The sequence below is a fragment of the Lepidochelys kempii genome, chromosome 9, assembly GCF_965140265.1.
Source record: "Lepidochelys kempii isolate rLepKem1 chromosome 9, rLepKem1.hap2, whole genome shotgun sequence".
NCBI classification, from domain to species: Eukaryota; Metazoa; Chordata; order Testudines; family Cheloniidae; genus Lepidochelys; species Lepidochelys kempii.
In genome coordinates this window covers 54,570,303-54,598,234 of record NC_133264.1, presented here as the reverse complement: position 1 = coordinate 54,598,234, position 27,932 = coordinate 54,570,303, and the positions used below count along the sequence as shown (strand labels likewise).

At 47.9% G+C, this 27,932-nt stretch overlaps 2 protein-coding genes across 2 annotated transcripts in view; both read right to left on the bottom strand.

The window, feature by feature from the left end:
• Positions 1–27,932, bottom strand: part of UBXN7 (UBX domain protein 7) — a 156,404-nt gene that overhangs the window by 45,766 nt on the left and 82,706 nt on the right. The gene's annotated exons all lie outside the window — the stretch shown is intronic.
• On the bottom strand, positions 397–13,573 carry TM4SF19 (transmembrane 4 L six family member 19). Its single transcript, XM_073360408.1, has 5 exons — positions 13,310–13,573; positions 6,902–7,098; positions 4,519–4,596; positions 1,386–1,555; positions 397–586 (listed from the first exon to the last, which is right to left on the bottom strand). Exons 2-5 carry the CDS (start codon positions 7,076–7,078, stop codon positions 397–399), a joined length of 615 nt encoding a protein of 204 aa, XP_073216509.1. The 5' UTR covers positions 7,079–7,098; positions 13,310–13,573.

The window sequence follows — 27,932 nt, the reverse complement described above, 5'->3', positions numbered from 1 at the left end:
CTGGTCACCCTACGCTACCCATCATCTGCTTTGAACACTACACTTCAACCCACGGCTGCCTCTCACACAGCTGGTCTAGAGATAGACTCCTAACCCTTTACTCCAATCCAGTAGAAGGGGTAACTTGGGGTCAGCCAGCCGTGCTCTCACACTGTCCTCCACTTTCTGCCCTGCCCACCACATTTTACCTTGCACTGATACATAATTCCACTCCCACTCTGTGCAGAATCAAACCCTTATTGTGCATCACACCTGGGCAAAGTCTCAGCAAAAAGATGATGCACTCAGATCATGCAGGAAAGCCTGCAGGAGTTTTTGCCTGAAATTCTTGGTGGCACCATTCACACAGGGAAGAGGAGGAAAAGCAGTGACAGAGTTATTAGGAATTGAAATTACCTATTTGCCTTCACATAAGCCACAGAGGCATCCAAAGAAGCCATTGATGATCTGAAGAGAAGCCAGGACCATTTCGACCACGCTGATGACCAGCAGAACAGAGAAGAAGTAAATATTCCAGGCTACAACATTCGGGGGCTCAATGCAGACTGAATTCCAGAGAGATTGGTCATACAAATAATTCTGAGCCCTTAAAGAGAGACTCTGATGAGACAGTGATAGGACAAAGACATCTGAAGAGATGACATGCAGTTGATTGTGTAAAACGTGTGTGTGTGGAGGGGGGCATGTGTTCCCTTTTTGCTTCATTGTGATGGATAAAGGCAGCCTGCTACTTTTGTAATTTTAAAAATAACATGAATTTGATCAGACCTTCCTTGACTTTTCTGAAGGACCTCATAGGGGTCTCAGATATGTGTATTGTGAGCTATCAGGTCTGAATTATAAAACATCAACAAATACTTCCTTCCCCAAAAATATTCAGTAGCCATTAAAGTTAAATAGCAAAAGCATGGAATACTAAAGATGCCCTACACTGACATCCGCTCAGCTTGAGCACATGGCTCTTGTTAATGTAATAATTTCAGTTTCTCCAGGCACTGCAGAGCCATCCCAGCTAGACTGGACCTGATCTAATGGAAAAAACAAGCAGGTAAAAACCCCCACCCTTAAAATCACCTTTCAGACCTGTCTATGTATTATAAAGCCATAAGAGGAAATAAGCCCCCACTAGTTCCCCATTTTAAGGTCATCTTTAGTGGCCATTCATCCTGGACTGCTCCACTCCCTGTTTCCTGGCAAGCCAGCTTGCTGTAATGCTGGTTTAATGCTCCTCAGCAGGAGGAGAACTTCGTTCTCAATGTTACCAAGTCTGTTGAATGCTGAATCATTTAACGTTCTTCCTCAGATTGTTGGATTAAGGGAAGAGATGAAGCTTTGTGAATATTTTAGCCCTACTGCTGCCTGGACATCACACAAGCTCCTTCTACCTGGTGTGGAAGGCCTGGTTTTCCATGTTTATGAAAGGGTAATCCCACTGCGGGACTTCAGTCTGGTTGTATAGACAGAGGGGTCCGTTTGTCAAGCCCACACCCGAAAGGATAAAGCAAGCAGTAGATCCCAGCAACGCCAGCCCCGACAATACAATGGAAAGGAACATCTGTGGGTAAAAGACACAGAAACAAACTTGTAATTCCAGGGATCATGCTTCTCTCCTCAAATGTCAGGAGTCCCGCATGGCTGGGCCTACCCTTAGCAGAGACTGGAGCAACAAGAAACTGCCAAGGGCGTGAAATGAACTCTAATGGCCTCAGATGCTGCAATTACAACTGCCGGAAGAAGCTGGGAAACCCTTGCAGCTCCTGTATGACTTTAACCAAAGGAGTCACTGCAGATGAGAACTGTCTCGGCTCCTAGCCAGAGCTTCTTTACAACTGCAACATGAGTCCTGATCCCCCCCTGCCCTGCAACTTGCACCACCGGTTACAGCTACGTGCCGTGACTTCAAAACATGGACAGATCAGATCGGCCGCTTGCTGCGTGCTGGAAGAGAATACACAAGGCAGAAGACCCTGTGCACTTAACCCCCTCCCAACATGTTATTGGGCATATGTGCACAGGAAGTCACTCAGAAAGTAATCAAGTCAGTCCCATGGCATGATCCAACAAAAAGTGCTGGCAGGAGGCAAGGCTGCTGTTGTGGTTCTCCTCCTCCACTTCAACTTGCTCATCCACACTCAGCCGTGAGGCATTGAGGCTATTTGCAAAAGTGGACCTGATTTGCAGAAGTGCTGAGCATGCGTGACTCCAGCTGGAGGCCATGAGAGCTGCAGGCCCTCAGCACTGCTGAACATCAGGCCCAGGTGGTGCCCAAAGTCAGTGGCTCCTTTTGAAAGCGTGGCCTTAGTGTACAAGATTACTGTGATGGGAGCATATGCTGCTTTATACTCTTCCGGAAAGCTGCATTTGCATGAGAGACCCTGGGAAAGGGCTAGGGGAGATTACCCTTCCAGCTCCATTAGGGCAGGTACACTGGCTATTTCCCTGCCATTGTCAGGTATGTCCCTTTAAAAGGCCTAAGGATCAGAAACTCCCATCAGGATTGCAATGCCAAGAAAGGCAGGTTCCTTGCTTCTGCAGGCTAGAGGCAAACCGCAAGCTCCAGCATGGGATTTTTTTTTTTTTTTTTGTCCTGCCTAACAGAACAGCCGGTGGGGACAGAGCAGTGAGTGATAACTAGGATCCTGTTATCACACAAGGTCTTGTGACAATATCATTCAGATCTGCATTGAAGAAAGGGCTGTATCCTTTTTACCATTAGAGACCCAGCACCCTAAACCTGCGGGTAGGTGCGGAGATGCGGATAAAGGAGGATTTGCAAAATGGGGGCTTAGCTTACCGAGGGGAGTGCACGAGGGGAGGGCTAAAAAAACCATGGGACCAACCAGATGTGGTACCAATCTGGCCCCCATTACTGGAGTAGTTGAGCCCCCCAACAAGCTGTAATGTTTTTAGTCTCAACGCCCCTGTGAGGCAGGGGTGATCCCCAGTTCACAGAGGAAGAAATGAGGCCCAGAGGGATTTAGCGACTTACCCAAGCTCATACAAGGAGCAGGGCTGACAAGAGCAGGGCAAAGGGGACCCCCAAAAATGCCTGTACCTGATTGGAAACGGGAGGGGGTGACACCCCAGCAAACATGGTGTACAGGGCCCCAAATTTCCCTTGATGGGCCTAACAGAGAGTTAGGCTTGCCAACTTTCTACTCGCACAAAACCAAACACTCTTGCCCTGCCCCACCCCTCCTCCAATGCCCTGCCTCTTCCCCACCCCTTCTCTGAGGCCTTGCCCCCGCTCCCTCCATCCCCATTCCCTCTGTCACTCACTCTCCCCACCCTCACTCACTCACTCATTTTCACTGGGCTGGCTCAGGGGGTTGGGGTGCAGGAGGGGGTGAGGACTCTGGCTGGGCGTGCAGGCTCTGGGGTTGAGCCAGGGATGAGGATTTTGGGGTGCAGGAGGGGGCTCTGGGCTGTGGGGTGCAGCTGAGGGGTTCACAGTATGGGAGGGGGCTCCAGGCTGAGACAGGGGGTTGGTGTGTGGGAGAGGGTACAGTCTCTGAGCTGGAGGTGTAGGTTCCAGGGTGGGCCAGAAATGAGGGGTTCAGGGTGTGGGATGGGGCTCTGGGCTGGGGCAGGGGGCTCAAGTGTGTGAGGGGGAGGGCTCTGGCTGGTGGTGCGGGTTCTGATGTGGGGCCAGGGATGAGGGGTTTGGGGTGTAGGAGGGTGCTCTGGGCTGGGAACGAGGGGTTCAGAGGGTGGGAGGGGGAATCAGGGCTGGGGTAAGGGGTTGGGGAATGGGAGGGGGTCGGGGTGCAAGATCTGGGTGACATTTACCGCAAGCAGCTCCCGGAAGTAGCGTCATGTCCCCTCTCCAGCTCCTAGGCAAAGGTGCGACCAGGCGGCTCTGCATGCTGCCCCGTCCGCAGGCACCACCCCCGCAGATCCCATTGGCTGTGTTTCCCAGCCAGTGGGAGCTGCGGAGGTGGCAGTTGGGGAGGGTGCAACATGCGGCTCCCCCTGGGTGCCCCTATGCGTAAGAGCCAGAGGTGGAACATGATGCTGCTTCCAGCAGCCGTATGGAGCCATGGCAAGCAGGGAGCCCGCCTTAGCCCTGCTGCTCCGCTGACGGGACTTTTAACAGCCCAGTCAGTGGTGTTGACCAGAGACGCCAGGGTCCCTTTTCAACCAGGTGTTCCGGTCAAAAACCCTACAGGGAATCCAGGATGGAGCAAGCACCTGACCCGAGGTCTCCCGAGTTCCAGGCTAGTGCTTTAATCACTGGATCACCCTTCCTCTCTTTGCCACATAATTGCAGCTCGTTGGGCTGTCTCACTCCCTATCTAAACAGTGGCCTGTTTGGAACATAAGCTAAGGAATTTTTCTTTCTACTTGTCTGCAAAACGTATCGTTCCCTTCTGGGGCTACGCTAACACAGCACCATTAAATCTGGTGGCCCAGTGACAGAGAGGTGTGGCCTGTTAACTCCAGAACTGTGGGTCTGGAGTCTGGTTCTGCAGCTAAAATAAGAAAATTTTCCACAAGTCAAAGGAATCTCTGTCTTACATTCCGGCAAGTTCTGCAGTCGGAGGAACGGCCACAGCGCCACCCAACAGCCGTGATCTGAGTTGCAGCCAGAAGAACCTGAGAGAGCAGGAAATGATTCAGGATGAATGGGACGATCCAGTCTGCTGGCACCAAGAGCTGGCAGTTAGTTCTTTCCCTTATTCAGCATGGAGCAGTTATGAACTACCCTTCATCCCAGTCTTAAAGATCCCAAATCCTGCAACAAGACCTGTGGACGGATCCTCATGCCTATGCAGAGCACCACCGAAGTCATTCATGGAGGTTCTGGCTTGTGCTATGCTCCTTGTGTGATTAAGGCTAAAGTTAGAACCCTGGCAATAGGCTGTACCATGTCAATCTAATATCTGTCTGCAACATCTAGGTGGCTGCTTATGAGCGTGTGCTTTTCATTTAGAGAAAACATTTTGCTGCATATGGAAAGTTAGAAATGTCAGAAGGACCAGCATTTAGAATCTGTTATCCACCACCATCTCTTTATTGTGTGTTTGTACAGAGCCCTGCGACTAAGTCCTGGGCTGTAACTAGGGCTCGTAGGAGCTACAGTAATTAAAATAAACCATAACAAATCGGGGTATGCAAAATGGAAGATGAATTCCCAGTGAAATAGAACTGGGACTACAGACACCTGAGTTCTATTACCAGGGCTTCGACAAAGACAAAATCACTTACTGTCTATGTGCTTCAGTTATGAACATAACACATGCCTTTAAAGCGGCGATACGGGGTAGAATACTGGACTCACTGAAGTCTATGGGAATTTTGCCAAAGACGTCAATGAGGCCACAGGAACTGATTTTCCTCTAGCAGCAAAATGGTATTATTACTGTTTAAAACCAGCCAAGGAGCCATTGCAAACAATCGTGCAGGAGACTTTGCTAGTTATACTGACACTAGCATAACATACCAGTAGCCAGCGGGGAGCCGAGCTAGGCAAACAATAAGAAAAGTTAATTTAAAAGCATCCCAGAATTCATCAAATATGCTATTAGACTATTGTTGGCTACCCCACTCCATCCCAGTCCTTGCCAGGGCGCCTGATTGCACTGCCAAGGTGCAGAGCAAAGCGTTGCCATACTGGAGCAGCTTTCTTGGAAGATAACGATCATTTCACTCAGTGGCCTGATGTGTCACCGTGAACCTGGCGAGGCTCCAAAATGGCCTCCCTGGAGAGCAGCATGGAGAAGTTTGGATTAGCAAATACAGAAGTTACTAGCACCAAGCAGATGGGCAACATGACGACATGGCATGGGCGGTGGGTACCATAGCCTGGGGGAGGCTGTGCCTCCCCAAACAGCCAGGCATGGCCTCACCCATGCTCTGCCCCCAGGCTCCCTGCTTCTGCTCTGCAGCCCGGCTCCAGGGCTGGGGGGGGCCTGCGGTGGCACTGCCTGCCCTCCCTCCTGGCGCTCCAGGGCTAGGGGGGCTGTGGCCGGGTGGGTGGCTGTGGTGGTGGGGTTCTGGGCTCTGGCAGAGGGGGCGGAAGGGGTGGTGTCTGGGGGAGAAGGGACGGGGCTGAGAGCTAGCCTCCCGCAGCTGGCGGTTCATGTGTTGCCCATGCGACATGGAAGTGATTCTTGCTAATGGTCATTATACCAACTGAGGACGTTATGGAGGAAAGGACTAATTCGTTTAATCTGTTAACTGTTCCAAGAAGTTTGTAAATATGTGATTTTCTATCTGGATTTTCTTTTCTGTTACCCTTAGGACTTGATCCAAAGCCTGTTAAAGCTGATGTGAGTCTTTCAGCTGACTTCAGGTCAGGGCCTATACAGTATATAGGTATGAGAAGTATGTTAGTGTCAGCCACCAGCATACAAAGCCCTATAGAATCATAGAATATCAGGGTTGGAAGGGACCTCAGGAGGTCATCTAGTCCAACCTCCTGCTCAAAGCAGGACCAATCCCCAATTTTTGCCCCAGATCCCAAATGGCCCCCTCAAGGATTGAACTCACAACCATGGGTTTAGCAGGCCAATGCTCAAACCACTGAGCTATCCCTCCCCTGAGGAAAAAGGGGACATAATGACATCCAGAAGCCTTTCATAAGGCTGTAAGGGGTCACCCTGATCATCAAGTCTGCCCTGCTGTCTAACACAGCCCATAGAATGTCAGCCAGGGGTTGTAGCATGGAGCCCAACTGTGCCCCAGCTTACCAACATCCCCACTTCTCAGATGGGGAAACTGAGGCACAGAGTGGGGAATGAGCTTGCCCAAAGTCACCCAGCAGGCCAGTGGTATCATGCCCTACCCACTGAACACATTGTGCCTTGGTCCTGTGACTCCCTTGGTGAATGTTCTGTCCAAGACAGTGCACACATGCTGGGGAAAAGGGAAAGGAAGGCAAAGAAGTCACACCACTTACAATTATGCCTCCTCCCCAGACTCCTGGCACTTGCATAGCCTGTTTGGTGATGTGGCCCTCCTTCAGATAGCTCCACATCCAGCTGGGAAAGAGGAGGAGCACGTTGGCAGCAATGGAAAGCACACCCAAGGCAATGAGGCATGGGCCCAGAATCCGAGTGCACTTCCCTACGCACATTGTCAGCAAGCCAGTGAGCCCTGCACAGAGGGGAGGGGAAAAAAGAATGATTGGATTTCACAGTCTCTGGGCCAGATCCTCAGCTGGTAGAAGGAAAAGTAGCACCATAGGCTAACGGCATTTTGGGTTGTATAAGTAGGGGCATTGCCAGAAGATCATTCCCCTCTATTCGACATTGGTGAGGCCTCATCTGGGGTACTGTGTCCAGTTTTGGGCCCCACACTACAAGAAGGATGTGGAAAAATTGGAAAGAGTCCAGCAAAGGGCAACAAAAATTATTAGGGGGCTGGAGCACAGGACTTATGAGGAGAGGCTGAGGGAACTGGGATTGTTTACTCTACAGAAGAGAAGAATGAGGGGGGGATTTGATAGCTGCTTTCAACTACGTGAAAGGGGGTTCCAAAGAGGATGGATCCAGACTGTTCTCAGTGGTACCAGATGACAGAACAAGGAGTAATGGTCTCAAGTTGCAGTGGGGAAGATTTAGGTTGGATGTTAGGAAAAACTTTTTCACTAGGAGGGTGGTAAAGCACTGGAATGGGTTATCTAGGGAGGTGGTGGAATCTCCATCCTTAGAGGTTTTCAAGGTCAGGCTTGACAAAGCCCTGGCTGGGATGATTTAGTTGGGGATTGGTCCTGCTTTGAGCAGGGGGTTGGACTAGATGACCTCCTGAGGTCCCTTCCAACCCTGATATTCTATGATTCACCACTGACTTCTTCAGAGCTTCGCTGAGGATAGGACTCCCCTTCTGGGTTTGTATGACATCTAAATGCCATTTCTGAGACTTACTTAGGTACTTAAGCCATGGGCACTTGCCTCTTTGCTTGCTGTTAAGGTCATGTCTGCCTTCTCACTAGGGCTGGATGTTTTCGCTCTAGCTGCATGTACCCAGGTAAGAGCATTGCCATAACCATGGTAAAGGATTGACAAGAAAGAGCTGTATATACCCAACGTATTTCCGCTTTGTTTCCACTCTCCATGCTGCTGGCTAGCACAAAAGAGAACAAGGGAGATGTTGGATGCTTTCGAAAACCTGGCCTCTTTATTTTGGTGAGCTCTCAAAATCCAATCCAATGGTGAGTTCTGACAGGGGCAATGGAAGCTCCCTAAAAGTGTGTGTGGGGGGGACTGGTGCCTGAAATGAGGCCCCACCCTTGCGCTGTCCCTTCCCCCAAGGCCCTGCCCTCGCACTGCCTCTTCCTCCAGGGCCCTGCCCCCTGCCACCTCTTCCCTCAAAGCCCCACCCCTGCACCGCCTCTTCCCCCAAGACCCCGCCCCCTGCTTCCTCCTCTCCGCTCCCTCCCTCCTGGCCAGTACAAAGTGGGAGGGCATAGCCCTCGTACTTTAAAAAGTCATGGGGCCATGGCCCCCTGGTCCCCCAGTTCTGGTGCCCCTGAGTTCTGAGCACTTGAAAAATCTGGAGCCTAGTGTATAGCTTCCATCTGAAAAAATTCTCTGACAAGGATAGGAATAGCCCTTTTTCTGCACATCATGATAAAAATTAACTGCCAAGAGATTTTAGCTGTTTGAGTGTGCCCTTTTCTGAAATCTATCTATCAGCTATGACCTGGCATACCAAATATAGTAGATAAAATATTTGGTCAATAAAGCAAAACCTCTTCATCTCTCATGACACAAAGATACCATGGATAAAGAGACGTAATCCATAACTAATCTAAAAATCCCAGCCCTAGGATGAGAGGGGTGACCTTCTGGTGCAATACTGAGATGTCTCATTTAGACAGCTTTTTAAAGGATATGAAGAAAAGCAAACATCTGCCCAAGAACAGCAATTAGTCAACACTACCAGATTGCTACTAATCAACACCTAGCTCTTCCCTCACACTTTGCAGCCAGAGTGCTCAGTGCACTTCACAAAGGAGGTGAGCACCATCATCATTCCATTTCACAGAGAAGGAAATAGAGGCACAGAAAGGTGCAGTGATTGCCAAAGGCCATTCAAATTTGGGAATAATACCTAGATCACCAGGATCTCAGTCCCTGTTCTAGTCTCTGGGTTTAAGCAGCTTCTGCTGTTACAGCAAGCTAAGAAAGGAGCCCGGCAAGGCCAGATTCTACTGGTCAGCACTGGAAATAGTTGGAGGCTTTCTTTCAAGTGGGGGCTAAGACTGAAAGATATTGATCTGCACCAAAGTTGGCTCCTGGGTAGATTCTTGGATTTCCAAACCAATTAAGTGGTACATTTTGCCATCCATAAAGACAGCTGAACAAATCTTTGTATCTATCAGTGGCTATTGCACAGATCTTCTATAGTCAATATATTGCAATGGGATTGCAACTTTAGTAATGTCCCAGATCAGAGAGACTGTTTCTTGACAAAAACCCCACATAGTTTATGACAAAGCAAGAACATATTTAAATAATCCCCTCTTGAAACTCACATCCCAGGCAGAGAAAGGTAAGTATCTCTAATAAAATCAACAAGCTTTGCTGGAGTGAGAAACGCCTTAAATAGGAACTTAAAATGTTATCTCCACAGTCTTGTGGTCAAAATTTTGTTTGTCTCCCCAAATGTCTTACAGTTTGAGAACAACAGATAAGACAGGGCCAGAAAAGGAACTCTGTTTATATTAAAATCTCCAGGGTAGGGACTGTCTCGTACCATGTGTTTGTAAAGTGCCTCGCATGCTGGGGCTCTAATCTCGGTTGGGGACGTAGTCACTACCCTGGGGGTTTTTTGCCTTCCTCTGCAGCATGGGGGACAGGTCACTTGCAGGTTTAAACTAGTGCAAATGGTGAATTCTCTGTAAGTGGAAGTCTTTAAACCATTATGTGAGGTCTTCAGCAACTCAGCTAGAGGTTAGGGGTCCATTACAGGAGTGGGTGGGTGAGGTTCTTGGCCTGCGATGTGCAGGAGGTCAGACTAGATGATCATGATGGTCCCTTCTGGTCTTAAAGTCTATGATATAATAAATCCTAGAGGGATTTATTATCCCTGTGTTGGTCCAACCAACAGATCTTCTCCAGAGCAGTTTCTACCAATTTATCAATCTCTTTACACTTGCCCCACTCCCCTGCCCTTGCTTATAATGATTAGGGTCTCCTGGCAAAGACCAGAAACTAAACTATGCAACTTTGCAAACAACCCACACAGCTCAAACAGTGAATTCTGATTGAATACTCAAAGGAACTTGTTATGAGACTGGTTATAGCAACCCATAGGTGTTTGTACAAAAACAGTTTCAAATAAGAAAAAAGTCATGATCTGTTCATGGTCAATATGAAAAGAGAAGGGGAAAATCTAACCAAGCTGTTTGCTCTGAATACTTTGACCAGCTCCACTTAATAACACTTTGCCTTGTCTCTTCAAAATTTTACTTGGAATTTATTTACAAAGTAGCAGTGAACATCATTTGATAACATTCGGACTATTTTAATCTCATTTACACTAGTATGAATCCAGTAATGCTACCGAAGTCAACTGAGTTACCATGGATTTACATTGGTGTGGCAGATTAGAACATGATTCAGTGACTTTACTGTGAGTTTTGAAGCTCACTGACCAGATTTAGTCTAAGGGACAACTTTTCACACCAGCATATACAGTTTAAACTGGAGATTTTGGCAAAGTGGTGGGGTTTCCAGTTTAAATCTCTTTCTATCCCGTGCACAGGATATTTAGTGTTTATGTTTCAGATACAACATTTTACACAAATTCCTCTCCTAGCCACATCTTCCTAAAGTCCTCAGGCCAAATTCCACTCAGTTACACCAGAATACATTTGGAATAATTATTCATTTCAAGAGAGTTACCCCTGTTTAAACTCATGGGTGGGGAAATCATAGGCTGGCGGAAGCTGTGCCTCCCCAAACAGCCAGGCATGGCCCTGCCCATGCTCTGCCTTCAGGCCCCTCTTCTCCTGCTTCCCACTCTGCATGGCTCCATCCATGTGCAGTGGCCCTGGTTCGGTGTGGGGCTGCACCGCCCGGCCTCTCGGTGCTCTGGGGCTGCACTGCCCATCCGCCCTGCACTCTGGGCCTGGGGGCGCTAGCCGGGAGGGATGGGGGGCTGGTGGCTATGGTGGGTTGGGCTCTGATGTGGGGAAGGCGCGGAAAGGGCAGGGCCTCAGGTGGAAGGGGCAGGGTTGGGGGCTAGCCAACCCCAGCTGGCATTTCATGCACCGTCCGTGTTTAAATTGATAAAACCAAGACCAAAACTTGGCCCTACATCAGAAGAAAATTAGAGTTCCTGTCTATCGGCAATAGTTGTGAGGATAGATCAGTTTCTCAAATAACCTTTTCCCGATCATTTAGCATCTCCTTTGTGAATGGCTTGATTAGTAAACAGTTTGGCACCATTTAGTAAGAGTAGCGTAGTGTTCTTTTGAAATTGGGTAATATCAATCTAGATTCACTTTACTTTGTATAACAAGGAACTTCAAATTATAAAGGGTCAGTGCAAAACTCCATTTTGGGTGGTATTGTAGTCAGATAAAGTTAACTTCTGGGCATTTACTGGTGCAAATAAAGTGGCAACATACTTACAACATGCAGTGATTTTTAACTATGGCTAGTAGTTTTGCAGACAACAGCAGCAGCAAATGAAATTCAGTCTTGCCGGGCCATTCAGTTAACTCACATGAGCATATGCCCATTTGGGTTAAACAGATTTCCAGTGTTTTTTATAGTATCATGCCTGAACAGTGCAGTTACTATTTAACTCATTTATTTGATGCATCTGGATTCTATGGCATTTATTGTGCAATCACAGTAAGGCAATCATTTAAAAAATATTTTGCTTCAAAAAAATAGACCGACTGGAACTGTTGAAGTGAAATTTCAGAAGTGAAAGTCGAAATAATTACGCAACAACCCCTTATAGACCTCTGATGTCCTGAAAAACCTTGGCATCAGGGGCAGAACACATCAATTTTGCAAGAGCTGAAGTAGGTAGAACAATTCATCCTGCCAGAGCTGAACCAGAAGGAGGCGGACATGGAACCCATCAAGCTGCCACTCACTGAGAATTCTCTTAGCCCAGCTATTTCACGTTCTAAGGAAGCTTGATATCTGAAACCACTGCAGTGCAGAAGCCAGCCAACCAGTGCAACTGACTAGTGACAAGCTAATCAGGTGCCAGGAAGACCCTAGAGTAACCATATAACCCTAGAGTAACAACATTACAAGATGTGTGCACTATTGCTTGGGATACTCTGCTCTCAACCCTTTGCTAATGTAAATTCACTGACACTGATGGACTTGGAGAGGGTGCTAGACTGACAGTTGGGAAGTCCAGTGTGATTCTTGCCTCTGACACTGAGCTGCTGTACCCTCTTCAGGGATTCATGTCCCCTTAGAATCATAGAATATCAGGGTTGGAAGGGACCTCAGGAGGTCATCTAGTCCAACCCCCTGCTCAAAGCAGGACCAATCCCCAATTTTTGCCCCAGATCCCTAAATGGCCCTCTCAAGGATGGAACTCACAACCCTGGGTTTAGCCGGCCAAAGCTCAAACCACTGAGCTATCCCTCCCCACCCTTGTGTGCCTCTGTTTCCCCTACCACCTGTTGCCTTGTCTATTTCGATTATAAGCTCTTTGGGGCAGGCACTATGTGTTTGTACAGCACCTAGCACAATGGGGTCCAGATCTCTGTTGGACTCTCTAGGCACTACCACAGTACATTGCTTAGCCTTCCAAAGAAGCTGCTCTTCAGGGCCAGGTGTGATGTGGGCACCACCTGCTAGGAATTGGACTGAGTCCACAAGCTGATTCCACACTGGCAGTCGCACATGATGGAAGACAATGACCACCAGAACCTCCCTGTTTCTTGTACCAAGTGACATCCCTCGGGATGCTTTGGAAATGGTATCAATCTCTTTCCCAGAAGATGTTTAACTGCTTTGATTGACCTTTCCCCTCAAGCTGCAAACAGGTTCTGTGTCAGCTGATCTCATACACAACAGGCTACTGCTGGGTCACTAGAGGAGATGAAATCCAGAAGGGAGAAAGATTTTACACCAACAATCACAAATCAACAAGCACAGATGCCCAAGGCTTGGCAACAGAGGTTGAATCAGTCCCAGATTGGGAACCCCAGAGAAACTCTCCAATCCCTCTAACCTTCCATTGATGTTAGACCTAGGTGCTACGGTAATACAAATAAATCATCATCATCACTCAGAGCAGATGCATTCGGTCCCTAAATCATCCTTCTCAAGTAGCCCACAGTCACATCAAATCCCAGTGAATGCTTTCCTTCTCCACTTACCTGAGAGAAATGAAGTGATGTGATGCAAAAGCAATGAGTTGTCTCCCAGTACAATGGCAGTCTCACCTCTGTCTCCCCCAATGGACAATATCTAGGTTACTGGAGAGGGTCTAATGAGGCTTGTTATCGTCCCAAGAAAAGGCGAAGATCCCTGAAGAGTCATGGATATTGGATATTTATAAGTGTTTTGACTGTATCAGGCTGTCTCCAGTTTTTCCCATAGATGGTCTGAAGTTCTATTCATCCGTCACCCACACACCAGTCATATGCCTCATCTCCTCCACATGACTGACAGCTCTGAAGTGGTGATGACACATTCTCAAAAAACCACCTTGCACTCATGGAAGGAAATGAGAATTGTTACTAAACAAGAAAGCTGGTTCCTGGAGGAAGGGTGGGGCAGAGCGTGTGCATATTTGCATGGAATGATGTGGGCATCCAAGAGCCAGGCAGAGTGGCTGAAGCTGATTGTCTATGCAAGGAGCTTCCCTCTGTGCCCCTGGCATGTGAATTAATCAAGCAAACGTGAATGGCTTGGACACCCAAGGCCCTGATCCTGCAAACACTTGCAATGAGACCCTGCTGAGGCCATCTGTGGGGACTGGATCTGGGACTGCTGGAGCTAAAGGCATGACTCTCTTACTGCTGGAGCGAAAGAAGCAGCGGCATTACATCAGAGACAGTAGCAGACCTGACGACTATGCTGTGCTCCAGACTCTGGAAGCGGACAGATAGCCACGCTATCAGAACGGGTTATGCACTTAGGCAGGTGTGTAACCCTACTCACATGTAGTGCCACTGAAATAAATTGAAGCACTCAGATGCATACTTATATGCATGATAGGGTCTGATCTTGCTAACACTTAAGGAAGCACAGAAAGATTGTTCTACAGAGACAACGGATACACACACTTCCGTCAACACATCATCAAATGCAAAAATGGTGTGCAAGAGGTTCATTGCATTTAAGAATGTCCCAAGTTACTGTAATGACAAAATGTCAAGATAAGAATATTAAACTTTACAAGTATCAACTCAACATTTATCAGGTACTTGTCACTAAAGAAAAATGCATTCATCAAGTTATGTTTATTCCAGTAATGCCTGGTGATCTACTGAGAGCAGGGCCCCACTGTGCTATGTGCTATATGTACACACATGAAGAGACAGGCTCTGCCCCGAAGAGCTTACACTACAAATAGCCTACACATCCAAAGGGCAGGAGAAAGGGATATAACATCCAAAATTCTTGGGAAAGCTCTATGGACATCTTAAGGAGAAATCTATTCCTCATAAGATAATGACAATTTTTTTAAACAGAGCTGTTTCAAGTCAGTATTTCACGACATGGAAAAAACTTTCCGTCATACTTGGTAGCAAGATTCCACATATGAGTTAATAAATTATTATTAGATGTTAGAAGCATGTTACAGAAATTAATGGCATGTATTGTAGCAGGTTATCAGCACATCAGCAGAGACTGTTAGAAGTATGTCTAGAAGTCTCTCTACTGTCTAGATCCATCCCCTTTGGAACCCCCTTTCAGGTAGTTAAAAGCAGTTATCAAATCCCCCCTCATTCTTCTCTTCTGCAGACTAAACAATCCCAGTTCACTCAGCCTCTCCTCATAAGTCATGTGTTCCAGTACCCTAATCATTTTTGTTGCCCTCCGCTGGACTCTTTCCAATTTTTCCACATCCTTCTTGTAGTGTGGGGCCCAGAATTGGACACAGTACTCCAGTTGAGGCCTCACCAACGTCGAATAGAGGGTAACGATTATGTCCCTCAATCTGCTGGCAATGCCCCTACTTATACAGCCCAAAATGCTGTTAGCCTTCTTGGCAACAAGGGCACACTGTTGACTCATATCCAGCTTCTCGTCCCTAGGTCCTTTTCTGCAGAACTGCTGCCTAGCCATTCGGTCCCTAGTCTGTAGTTGTGCATGGGATTCTTTCATCCTAAGTGCAGAACTCTGCACTTGTCCTTGTTGAACCTCATCAGATTTCTTTTGGGCCAATCCTCCAATTTGTCTAGGTCCCTCTGGACCCTATCCCTACCCTCCATCATTTCTATCTCTCCCCCCAGCTTAGTGTCACCTGCGAACTTGCTGAGGGTACAATTAATCTCTTCATCCAGATAATTTTAAATGTACTGTTTGTTAAATGTACTATTTGTAAATGTAATGTTAATGGAGACCAGACTTTTAAATCTATTGAGACACATCTTGGGTGTTTTAGGATTTTTTTTCTTGGATTGACAAGTAAATACCTTAATAGGAGAGACTTCTGGTATTCAAATGCTGCATTTGCATGTCTCAAACTAAATCTGCAGCCTGGAATGCCTGATGAGCGACATCTATTAAAGGACACCACAATTCAGAAGTAGAGATAGTGAACACTAAAAACACGCTGGAAAATACACATTTGTTGAAATTCTGCAGATTTGCATTCCAATATGTATACTCACACTTTAAATATTTGTCACGCTATCCTCAGTTATGATAGCTCATCACTGCAACTTTAGTTTCCTGACTACTATCCCAAATTATGTATAGGCCCTTCCTTCCATCAGTGTTTCCCCAACCCCTCCCCATTACCAACCCCAAGCATTTAAAGAGCATGACATTTTAAAATAAGTTTTGGATTCTTTTTGTTTGCATTCTGGTTTTTGAGCTATTGGGATTCACATTTTCCATTTTTCCTCCACAACCATGAGGACTAGAAACTTTGTTTTTCAATGAAAGCTGGGATCTTCATGTGACTCCAGGCACTGGGGCTTTGAGGAAAACATCCAGTATTGGGAGACCGGGCAACCCTGATGCTACTTAAAAAATTTTAAAAAAACCCAAACCCCCAAAACCAACCCTTTTGAAACTAGAAAAAATCTAAAATGAAACCAATAAGTAGTGTCTGTTTATGCCGCTTTGGTTTGGTTTTTTGCTGTAAATAGATATTCATGATTTTAAAAGTTCCTTTGCATGAATTTGTGATGCATTCAAATGCTGATCAGTATTACTTTCCTGCATGTTCACTCATTGAATGTAACAACTATCTGATGGATTTTAGTTGAAATCTTTAAAACATAACTATTCTTTAAAAAAAAAAAGGGAGATGTACACTTTGGCGTAAATTAGATGAAAGGAATACAACCCCTTTATTACACTGTACTTTACATTTAAAAATATAGATGCTTATCTCACATCCTGGTGATTAAATGGAAAATATTGTGGTAATTTTAAATTAGGGACCCAACGGCTCTAGGTTTCCTACCTCTATGTTTAATTGTATTAAGGAGGATAGGTCATAGAATATCAGGGTTGGAAGGGACCTCATCTAGTCCAACCCCTTGCTTAAAGCAGGACCAATCCCCAATTTTTGCCCCAGATCCCTAAATGGCCCCCTCAAGGATGGAACTCATAGCCCTTGGTTTAGCAGTCCAATGCTCAAACCACTGAGCTATCCCTCCCCGGATAAAAATGGACTAGTGACAAACTAGATTTCCTAGCCAACTTTCAATTGGCCACTGTTGATAAGGGAGTACGCTGAACAGTCTACATGGTAATCATTGTACTAACAGTTTATGAACCAATATTAGACTGTTAGCTAAGGAAACATTACTCACCCTGCGCCGTAACTGTAGTTCTGCGAGATGTGTCCCTATTTGTGCTCCACATCAGGGCCATGTGCACCTCTCAAGCCCTTGATTGGAGATTTCTAGCTAGAAGTGCCCATTCAGCCCGCGCATGTTCCCTATGCCTCCTGGTGGCAGACACCGAGGATATATAGGCATAGGCGCCGACTTCCCCGCTTTCACATGGGTGCTTGACCCCCCCTCTGCCCCTGGCCCCACCTCCACTCCATCTCTTCCATGAGGCCCCACCCCTGCCCTGCCTCTTCCCCCCACCCTGGAGCGTACTAATGCTGCCAAACAGCTGTTTGGCAGTGGCCAGGCAGGAAATGCTGGGAGGTAGGTGGAGGACCTTGGCTGCCAGTGGTGCAGAGCACCCACTAATTTTTCCCTGTAGGTGCTCCAGCCCCGGAGCACCCACAGAGTCGGCGCCTATCTATATAGGGGTACTCTGGCAACCTGTCCTCAGTTCCTCCTCTACTCAGTCATCCCCTAAGAAACAACCGAAGTGGAGGGGAAGGAGAGAGGGGAATGGAGCACTCCTAGGGATACACATCTCAAAGAACTCCAGTTACTGCTCAGGGTGAGTAACATTTCCTTCTTCTTTGAGTTGTGTCCCTATGTGTGCCCCACTTCAGAGCAGTATCCAATGAAGGGGCAGAAGCTTCAGAACAGAATCCAGAACTGAAGACTGCACTGCAGAGCCAAGTGCTGCATCAGATCTGAGGCCATGGAGCAGGGTGGAACACTTCGAAAACACATAGATTGGAGACTAGCTATCTACATAGCTCAGGTACTGGGACATTCTTCAAAAATGCAGTAGTTATTGCTTGTGATATGGTTGAATGCACTCTCAGACCTGGGGGTTCTGAGGACCTGCAACGTCATACCAGGTGTAGATACTACAAATTATCCATTTTGAAAGTCTTTGTGCAGAAATGGAAGCCCTCTTAGATCTGTCTGTGAAGGCTATGAAGAGTATAGGCAATCTCCTAAACTGCTTAGTCCTATCAAGGTAGAAGGCCAAGGGCCTTCTAAAGTCCAGAGTCTGGAAAGAAGATTCCCAAATTGTGAGGTTTTGGAAAAAATTCTGGTAGATGGATAGATTGCTTATGATGAAAATCCAATGTAACCTTGGTTAGGAACCTAGGATGTGGATGTAAAGAGACCTTATCACAAAAGAACATGGTAAAGGAGGAATCTCTCATAAAGGCTCCAATCTCCCTGACCCTATGGGCTGACACAATGGCGACTAGGAAGGCTGTCTTCACAGATACATGAAGTAGGGAACAGGTTCAAATGGAGGTCTTGTGAGGTGGTGGAAAATCAGGTTGAGGTCCCAAGATGGGGTGGGATGTCTAGTGTGGGGGTAAGAGATTACCCAGACCCTTAATAACTCTGGAAGACACCAAGTGAGCAAAAATGGAGAATCCTTTGACTGGGGGATGAAAGGCTGTACCTTGACATAACTGATGGATAACCCGGATGTCTTCAGATCCAGCAACGAATCTAAGATGAGGGAAAGGGAAACTAATTCAGGCCTGAGGTAGTGACGACTTTATCAACAGATGAATCTCTTCCATTTCTGCAGGTAAGTAGTGCGGGTTGACATTTTTCTACTGTTTAATAACACCAGCTGCACTTCTATTAGAGCAGGAAACCTTTAATCCTGAGAACCATCCAGGAGTCAGACTCTGAGGTGTAGAACTGCCAGGTTGGGGGGAAGTGTGTGACCTGGATCCTGAGGCACGAGATGAGGGATGGTTGGGAGCTTGACTGGCAGTTGGCCACAGCTGAAGCAGGTAAGGGTACAAAGCTTGCCTCGGCCAGGTAGGTACTATGAGGATAACTTACCTGGCCAGATCTTGTTCATCATCCTTAGAATTGGGGGTGTTGGGGGAAAGGCATAGAACAGACTCCTCTTCGACAGTAGAAGGAAGGCATCCCCTAGGGAGCGGTGACCCAGACCCCCCGAACAGAAGAGAGGGCACTTCCTTTTCTTGGAGGTGGCAAAAAGATTGATCTCTGGCCATCCCCATCTCTGGAATATCTCTCAGGGGACCTGAGCATCCAGGTCCCATTCATAGTCGTGGCAGAAGTGCCTGCTGAGGGCATTGGCTGTGGTGTTCCGGAAGCCTGGAAGATAGGCTGCTGAAATCTGGATGTGGTTGGTTATGCACCAGTTCCAAAGCTTTCATAGCTTCAGCTCTCAAGGAGGGGGATCTTACTCCTCCTCCTTGTTGATATAAAATATGCAGGACATTTTGTTCATCAAGACTGATTATTTTGTACCTGATGAAGGACAGGGCTTTCCTGACTCCCCTGAGCTCCAACAAGTTGATGTGGAGACTGGTTTTGTGGACCCTCTATTTGCCCTAAACCATGAGTGTGCCAAGTTGGGCTTCCCATCCTAACAGGGATGCACCAATTGTTAGAGTTGCTGATGGGGTTGGGTAGCAGAAAGAAATGCCCGCACAAACATGGAATTGCTCCTTCCAGCAGTTTAGGGAGTTCTTTATATGCAAGGGGACCACCACCTGCCTGTCCAAGGCATCTCTGGTCAGAGAACAGCAGTTCTCAACTAACCTTAGAAGCAGCAGAAGCTCAGCCATGCATGACTGGTTACAAAGATTCATACTGCCATATGACCAAGGAGTTGGAGACAATTCCTTCTAGATGTCCGATGGCTTCCCTGAATCATCCCTATCAGTCTTAACAGAGTCATGAATCTATCTAAAGGGAGGTATGCTCTGGCTGTCACTGAGTCCAAGTAGGCCCCCTATCAACTGTATCCTTTGCACTGGTACTAACATGGATTTCTTTGCATTCAGCTATAGGTGCAACTCCCTAGAGTACCCTAGAGTTCAGAGTGAGGAAGGAACCTTGACAGGGCCCTAGACAGGCTGAAGGGAAGCACTTGGTACTAGAAATTATCTTGGTCTATGGTTAAATGTAGATATTTCCTTTGCGATGGATGTATACTTATATGGAAATAGGTGTCTTGTAGGTCGAGGGATGAAAACCAATCACCTTCCTCTGGAAAATAAATTATAGGTGCTAAAGTCACCATCCTGAACTTCTGAGGCCTCAGCTGTCTTAGATCTAAGATTGGCCTCAAACCTCTGTCCGTCTTTGGTACTGGGGAGTATTTTGAGTAGAACTCCCTGCCCCTGTAAGGGACTGCTTCTGTTGCTACTAGCCAGAGGAGATAGTCCACTTTTTGCCTTAATAGCAGTTTGTTAGAGGGTCTCCTGAAGGAGGGTGGAAGGGAGAGAATGCTCAAAACTGGATGGTATAGCCCAATATTATGACCTCCAAGACCCATTGGTCTGTAGTGATCCATTCCCAAGCCTGGTGGAGATGGACAAGGCCATCTCCAGAGTACGGGAAATGGGCTAAAGGACACAACTGTAAAATCAGAGGAGTGGGAGGATTGAGACCTTTGGCCAACCCATCAGAACGGCTGTTTTGATGTCACCTGAGTGGCTGTGGAGAGTGCATGGGCAGACCTCTTCCTCTGAAACCTGCCTCTTTCTGGAGGATTCTGGGGGTCTTTGGTACCTCAAGAACTGAGCAAGGCATGAGCTCTGGGCATTCTGTGGCCTACTGAAACATTTCTTGCTTGTAGATGTGTAAATGCCCAAAGAACGTAGGGTAGCCCTGGAGTCCTTGAGCATGTGCCGGGAGTCATTCTTGGCCTTGAGAAGAGCTTATTACCATCAAAGGCAAGGTCTTCTACAGAAATCCCAAAAGCTGGAGCCAGAACACCCTGTGCATAACTACTGCAATGGAGGTAGATCTGGCAGCAGTGTCCACAGTGTCTAGAGCGTTTCTCAAATGCAGCCACTGTGGCCATGTGCGGCCACCAGGGGCTTTTCTTGCTGCCACAGCCTCCTGGGCTGTGATTGAGGGAAGCAGTGGCCCATCTCCCAGGGCCACCAGTGGGAGTTGGGCCCTGCCCCCCTCCAGAGACACAAACATTGGAGGTGCAGGCAGCTGGTGAATTCCCTCCTCTTCCAGGGGCGGAGGGACAGGCTTCATCCAAATGGTAGCAGGCTCTGGTCCCAGGCTTATCATCCACGCCATCATCCCTGGGCCCGGCAGCCTCCCTGCCCACCTCCCCATCCAGGGCTTAATTTGTCCCCGGACTTGCTGGGGCTGAGTAAGTCTGCTGTGAAAAGTGATAGTAACAAACATACAAATAGAAAAGGAGTACTAGTGGCACCTTAGAGACGAACCAATTTATTTCAGCATAAGCTTTGTATCCGATGAAGTGAGCTGTAGCTCACGAAAGCTTATGCTCAAATAAATTGGTTCGTCTCTAAGGTGCCACTAGTACTCCTTTTCTTTTTGCAAATACAGACTAACATGGCTGCTACTCTGAAACCAAACATACAAATATCACTTTTCACAGCAGTAGACTTACAATCTAGCAAGTTTTTTTAAAAAAGCAACCAAAAAAAGCAAAAGAAACAAGAACAAAAAGACAAGAACATGCAAAGCACCTTATTTGTGTTTCTATTCTGTTTAGGTCCAGTATAGAGACCACTCTACATTTTTTTTATTACTGAGTGGGGGAGGTTTAGGTTGGACATTAGGAAAAACTTTTTCACTAGGAGGGTGGTGAAACACTGGAATGCGTTGCCTAGGGAGGTGGTAGAATCTCCTTCCTTAGAAGTTTTTAAGGTCAGGCTTGACAAAGCCCTGGCTGGGATGATTTAATTGGGGATTGGTCCTGCTTTGAGCAGGGGGTTGGACTAGAAGACCTCCTGAGGTCCCTTCCAACCCTGATATTCTATGATTCTATGAGTCTAAAAAAACCCTACATCAATAAATTACAATGATTTGGACATGTATGTGTGCATATTTATTTGTTTTTCCTAAAGTTAATTAAGTATTTTAGGAAAAATTGTCAGTGTGGCCACCAGCAAGAGTTAGTGGCTGCACTCTGAAGTCACCAAAAAATTTGCTGTGAAAACCCCTGGTCACTTGGAGAGCTGTTCTGACCATCAGCTGACCCTTTGCAACAATACAGCGGAATTGCTCCCTGCAGTGGTGTAGCAGTTGTTCAGTAGAGGCTGTGAGCTTGTTATAATTAGTAAAGTTATAGTTGGCCACAACTACCTGGTAGTTTGGAATGAGAAACTGAAGGATTGTGGACAAGTAAGACTTTAATTCAAAGAGATCCATTCACTTTTGGTCCTTATCATAGGGGTTAGCCCTCAAAAAGTGCTGCCTACCCCACTCATTCACAGCATCCACCACAGGGAAGCTAGGTGAGACATGGGAAAATAAGAAGTCACAGTCCTTAGTGGGTACATAATACTTCGTGTCCACCCATTTGCATGTTGGTGGAATAGTGGCCGGCATCTGCCATACTGTCTGAGTCGGATCCAGGGCGGCGTCCCTGGCAGGTAGCGCCACTCCGGAGGGTATTGCCTGTGCTGCTGATCTTTGACCTTCTCCAGAGGGACCTGCAGAGTTCCCAGTACCCTTCTCATGCGGTCATGGGACTGTCTGAAATGGTTGGCAACGGAAGGAAGGGGAGGCATGAGCGGCTCACCTGGCAACGTCAACGAAATGAGAGTCTCAGGGGTGAATAGCCTTCAACTCCTCAAACATCTCCTCCTGCCTTGGCAGGGTAGAGGAAGGGAGTGAAATCCCAGTTTACCTAAGGCACAATACCTGTGGTCTATTGAATTGCTGCTGATAGGCAGTCCAGGGTCCAGTATGGCTATTTCGGGGGCCCATAAGGGAGTAGGGTGGCATACAGGGTTGGTTCCACCATGCTTGATGAACTGCAAGGCCCTCTCTGTATAAGGATGGGTTCAAAGGGGTTGTAGGAGAACCTCAACAGCAACAGGGACTCTGATTCATCTGACACAAGAGGTCCCTCGAGTATCAGAACTCCTGTGGTACCAGAAAGGACCCTGGTACTGATACCATAGCCAAATTTGCCGTGGCTGGAGCCAAAGGTACCAATGATGATCTGTGTACTGCAGGCTTTGTAGATGTCAGAGACTGATGCTTGCTCAGCACTGCGGGTATGGCTTGTACAGGTACCCACAGCTGAGCTAAGCGCATTGGTACTGATGGTTGGGCTAAGGTGCATGACGACACCAACACTGAGTGGGATGTTCAGTGCTGATGTAGGGGCTGAGCTCGATGGTACCCTGTGCCCACTCTCCTTGCTAGTGGAGGATACAGGAGCCTCTCCTTGGAGCTTCAGGGCTTCACGGGCCTGCTGGAACCGGAGCATGAGTCCTTGGCCTCCGGTACCCTTGGAGACGAGGGACCACAACAGGGACCTGGGTTTTTTTGGAGCTGGCTCGTTAGGTATGGAGTCTGGGCTCCTCTTTTTGGCAGTCTCCCCAGCATGCTCCAAAGGATTCTCTTTCTTAGGGGAAGTATGCCCTAAGGCTGGATCCAGGATGCCGGAGCTATACAAGCACAGACGTACAGGAGGGGGATGTCTCCTGACCTGGCTCAGAGGGTAGCTGTAGGGACCATTCCATTGCCAGCAATCTGAGCTTTATCTCACTGTGCTTCCTAGCCCTGGACTTAAGGGCTAAACAAAAAGCAGCACTTCTGGGAGATGTGGGACTTCCTCAGGCAACTGTCACCCACTGGCAATAGCCTCCCGGCAAGAGAATCAGCATTTGAAGCCCAGTGAACCAGGCTTCTGCTAGGAAGACAAGTCTCCTGGGAAAAAAAGAGGGAAATGGTCCTCTCACCTAAAACTAACTAACTAGATGTAACACTAACAACAACTCTAACTCACTTTGATAGAAAAAAGAGTGAAAGAGAGCCAAGTACACTCTAGGCAGACATGCTAGTGTTCCGTCTTGGGCCAAGGAACTGAGGGTGGTTCACCTGCACACCTCTTCATAGCCTTGAGGAGGCTGCCATGAGGAGGCACAGTGCATGTGTGTGGGCTGAACGGGCACCGCTAACTAGAACTCTCCAATCAAGGACTCAAGCAGTACATGCACACCTGATGCACAGCACCCATAGGGACAATACTGGAAGAAGAACTACACTGATGGCCCTTGAAGTATCAGAAACAAAGCCCAGAAATTCACCTACTGGCCTGCCTAATAAGGCTGGTGGTAAAAAGGTGAGAGAGCAAGAGGATTCTCTCTGTGTCCCAGAAGCGAGTGGCTGAACCAGGACAGCCCAATGAGTTGTAGGAGAGCAGATATTTGCAGTACGGAGAAGGTTAGAGACAATGCTCCTTTCTGGTTTAAACACATGCAGCTGTGGAACAATGCCGGCCAATGGAAATGACAGCATTAACCTGTCAGAAAAGCCCTGGATTGAATGAGCTACTCCTGGGGGAATTCTGTACCACTGTGCAATGCAGAATTTTGCAGAAATTAACATTGTGTATGAAAAATTTCCTTCCCCCTCCCCGGCCCTCACCTGAAATGGGCTACAGTGCTGCTAGCCACCACTAGGGGACATGGGACTCGGTGGAGCCCACCTCATACATAGAAGACACTGCTTGGAGGAGGGAGAAGGAGCTAGAGCAGGGCAGGCAAACTTTTTGGCCCGAGGGGACACATCTGGGTATGGAAATTGTATGGGGAGCCATGAATGCTCACAAAACTGGGGGTTGGGGTGCGGTAGGGGGTGAGGGCTCTGGCTGGGAGTGTGAGCTCTGGGGTGGGGCCAGAAATGAGGAGTCCAGGGTGCACGAAAGGGCTCCGGGCTGGGGCAGGGGTGCGTGCGTGTGTGTGTGTGTTTGTGAGGGCTCCAGCTGAGGGTGCAGGAGGGTGCTCCAGGCTGAGACCGAGGGATTCGGAGGGCAGGAGGGGGATCAGGGCTGGGGCAGGGGGCTGGGGCGTGGGAGGGGGTCAGGGGTGCAGGCTCCGGGTGGCGCTTACCTCAAGCAGAACCTGGAAGCAGCGGTATGTCCCCGCTCCGTCTCCTATGTGGAGGTGCAGCCAGGCGGCTCTGCGCGCTGCCCCATCCATAGACACCACCCTTGCAGCTCCCATTGACCACGGTTCCTGACCAATGGCAGCTGCAGAGCCGGCGCTTAGGGAGGGAGCATGAGGAGACCCCTGGCTGCCCCATGTGTAGGAACTGGAGGGGGGCCGTGCCACTGCTTCTGGGAGCCATGCGGAGCCATGGCACATGCAGAGTGGGGGCAAGCCCCTAACCCCACTCTCCAGCTGCAGCCCCAGAGCCCGCTCCCTCTGGTGGGAGCTCGATGGCCAGATTAAAATGTCTGAAGGGCTGGATGTGGCCCCCCAGGCCATAGTTTGTCCGCTCCTGAGCTAGAGGGTTTCTGGCAGCTGCTGTTCCCAGCATGCCCTGAGGGGAGAAGAGGGCAGTATTCAGAAAACTCTGTGCAAGCCTGGGACCAAGCATCAGGCTGTTTTTCCATCTGGATCCCTGGGCTCTGGGGAAAAGGGGGACGGGTGTCTGGGCTTGGGGGAGTAGGGGGAGAGACAGGGTGCGGGTATCTGGGCTGTGGGGGGCCTGCGGTTGGACTCTGGGGAGGAGAGGGTTTGGGTGTATTGGCTGGGGGAAGGCCCTACAGGTGGGCTCTGGGAGGGAGGTGTTGTGGGTGTCTCGACTCCTGGCTGGCTTCTGGGGGAGGGAGGAAGAGAACAAGAAACAAGAACTGGGTTGTCATGGGTGTTTCTTTAACTCTCTACTTCCGGGGGATTTTTTGTCTGTGTCTGTATTGTTACAGATATACTTGCTGACAGGTATTTGGAAATAAATTACCAAAATAATTGAAACTAGCATGATTATGTAGTGTTTATTTTGACAAATAAAATTAGCAGAATTTTAAAATATTGTGTGCAGAATGTTTCAATTTTTGACACAGAATGCCCCCAGGATTAATGAGTACAAGGAGATGATTTTCCTCTTCCCTCAAGGATGAGCCCTCTGGTGGCATGAGAAGGAATGCTGAGATCCAAGGACTAGAGTCAGTCAGGAGGAAAATTGGGTTTCTGAATCAAACCTGTTATTTGCCATCCTGGCTGTTCTTAGAGAGACGATTGCACCCAGGGATGAATGCACCCTGGATAGTAGCTCAATCTCCAGAAAGTAGTGTCCCTGGGCCCAGTTGCCCTTTGCCCCCTCATACAGGGCTCTCTGGGATGAGAGGTACATTTCCCCCACTCTTACCAGCACCTGAGGGAACATCAGGGGAGGTCAGTGCCAGAGCGAAGGGAGCAGATGCTGAGGTATCACCGACACTACTCCCCCTCAGTGCTGAAGCAGACAGAGAGTGCTGCATTTCTCTGCCTTGGACAACACAGAGAGGTGACCTGAGAGAACTGAGCCTCTACTCTTTTTCCCTTCAGCCAGGCAAAGAAGGATCCCAAGCCATGCCCCTGCCCCATGCAAAACTGGGGTCCTGATCCATTCAGCACCTGCACCCACCTTCGTGCTCCTGGTCAGCTGAGGCAGGACTTTGATGCCCCTTTAGCTGGAGTTAAAAGCCTGTTCACTTGGGGCAAACAGGCTGGAGTGGAGATGCTCAGTGTCAGCGATACCTCATGTTTGATACTGGATGAGACTAGGGACTCTGCCACTTTGTGCAGGACAGAAGAGGACTTTGGCAAATAGGTCTTTGGAATAGATATGCCTCGGGGCATTGCTGCCGAACACTCTGTATCGGACTCAGTCACTCAGGCCTGGAGAGTCTTCCCGTTCAGCAGGGGTTTGAAACGACTTTCTGATTTTCATGGGTTGAGAGATGAGGCAGATGGGCTACCTCTCTGACTTGTGACCTTCTGTCAGGCACCAGACACTGAATGTGGGCTCTGAAACAGGCATCATGCTGAAGCATGAAGCACAAGACCTGAAGCCAGCTTAGCTATGTCTATGAGGCCATCTGTTAGGGAGCTGACTGCAGCCATGGAGGACACTTACAAAGAAAAGCTGGCTGAACAAGACTGACATTAGGAAACAGGACCTAATGAATGGCCTTCAAGTCACAGGGTCCCGGACAATATAGGCAATGGGCAAGCCTAGAGTTGACCATAATAGCTGAGAATTTTAAACACTGCTTGGCCTTATCTACACTAGATTCAAAGTAGTATTTAAAACAGTGTTTACTAACATGTTTCAAAACATAATCTATTTTCCCAGTCTAGATGTGACCACCAGTGGAAGCAGGGAGAATACAAAACATGCTCTAAGCACCTTCAGTTGTCAGCAGGAACTGAAGAGCAGTTCGTGCCAGGCTCCTTATTTACACCTTTGCAGGAAAGGCCCAGTGTTAGCAAGTGCTCTCAGTGGACCTTGCTTTGCTGTCTAGAAGACCCTATGGTCTGGGGGATGTGCTTATCCTGAGTGTGCAAGTCCACATGGGCAGTTCTTCACAGAGAGTCAATTGTCTTCCTCCAGGAGAAAATCTGAATTTGCCCTAACATGGAAATACCCGTTTATTCTTGGATAGCATGACTTACTCAGCTCAACCTAGTGATTGCTTAACCTTGAGAAGGCAGGTCACAGCACCAAAGAAACATTCCCTTAAGAAATTCATGGTATTGAAACAGCTGACAAAAGAGAGTAACTCAAGGAGTTTCTTTTTACAGAAGGAAGAGGAAGTGTTTTTTCCACTGGAAAAGTGTTGCAACTTCATCTTGTGTCCTTGATACGTCAAACCAGCGTGAGCAGCCTGCATTGCTACACCGATGGTCTGATCAGCTGTGGCTCAAAGCAAACCACACAGTATGAAACATCAGAAATAGTTTTTCTTCTCAAGTTTGTAGCATTCTTACCCTCCCTCATTTAGGGACACAGCAAAGTATTTTTAGAACTATATGGGAGGGCAACACCTTTCTGAATAAGAGGTGAAACGTTCACGTTTCACATCAATTCCAGTTGTGAAAGCAACAATATAATCAGGTCTGGATGAAGAGCTCAATATTCAGTCACCAGTGATGAGGATCATAACGATGACCCTGTACAAATGACTCAGATCTGGCAAGATGCTTTCATTCATTTTTTCTCTCCACTATTAACA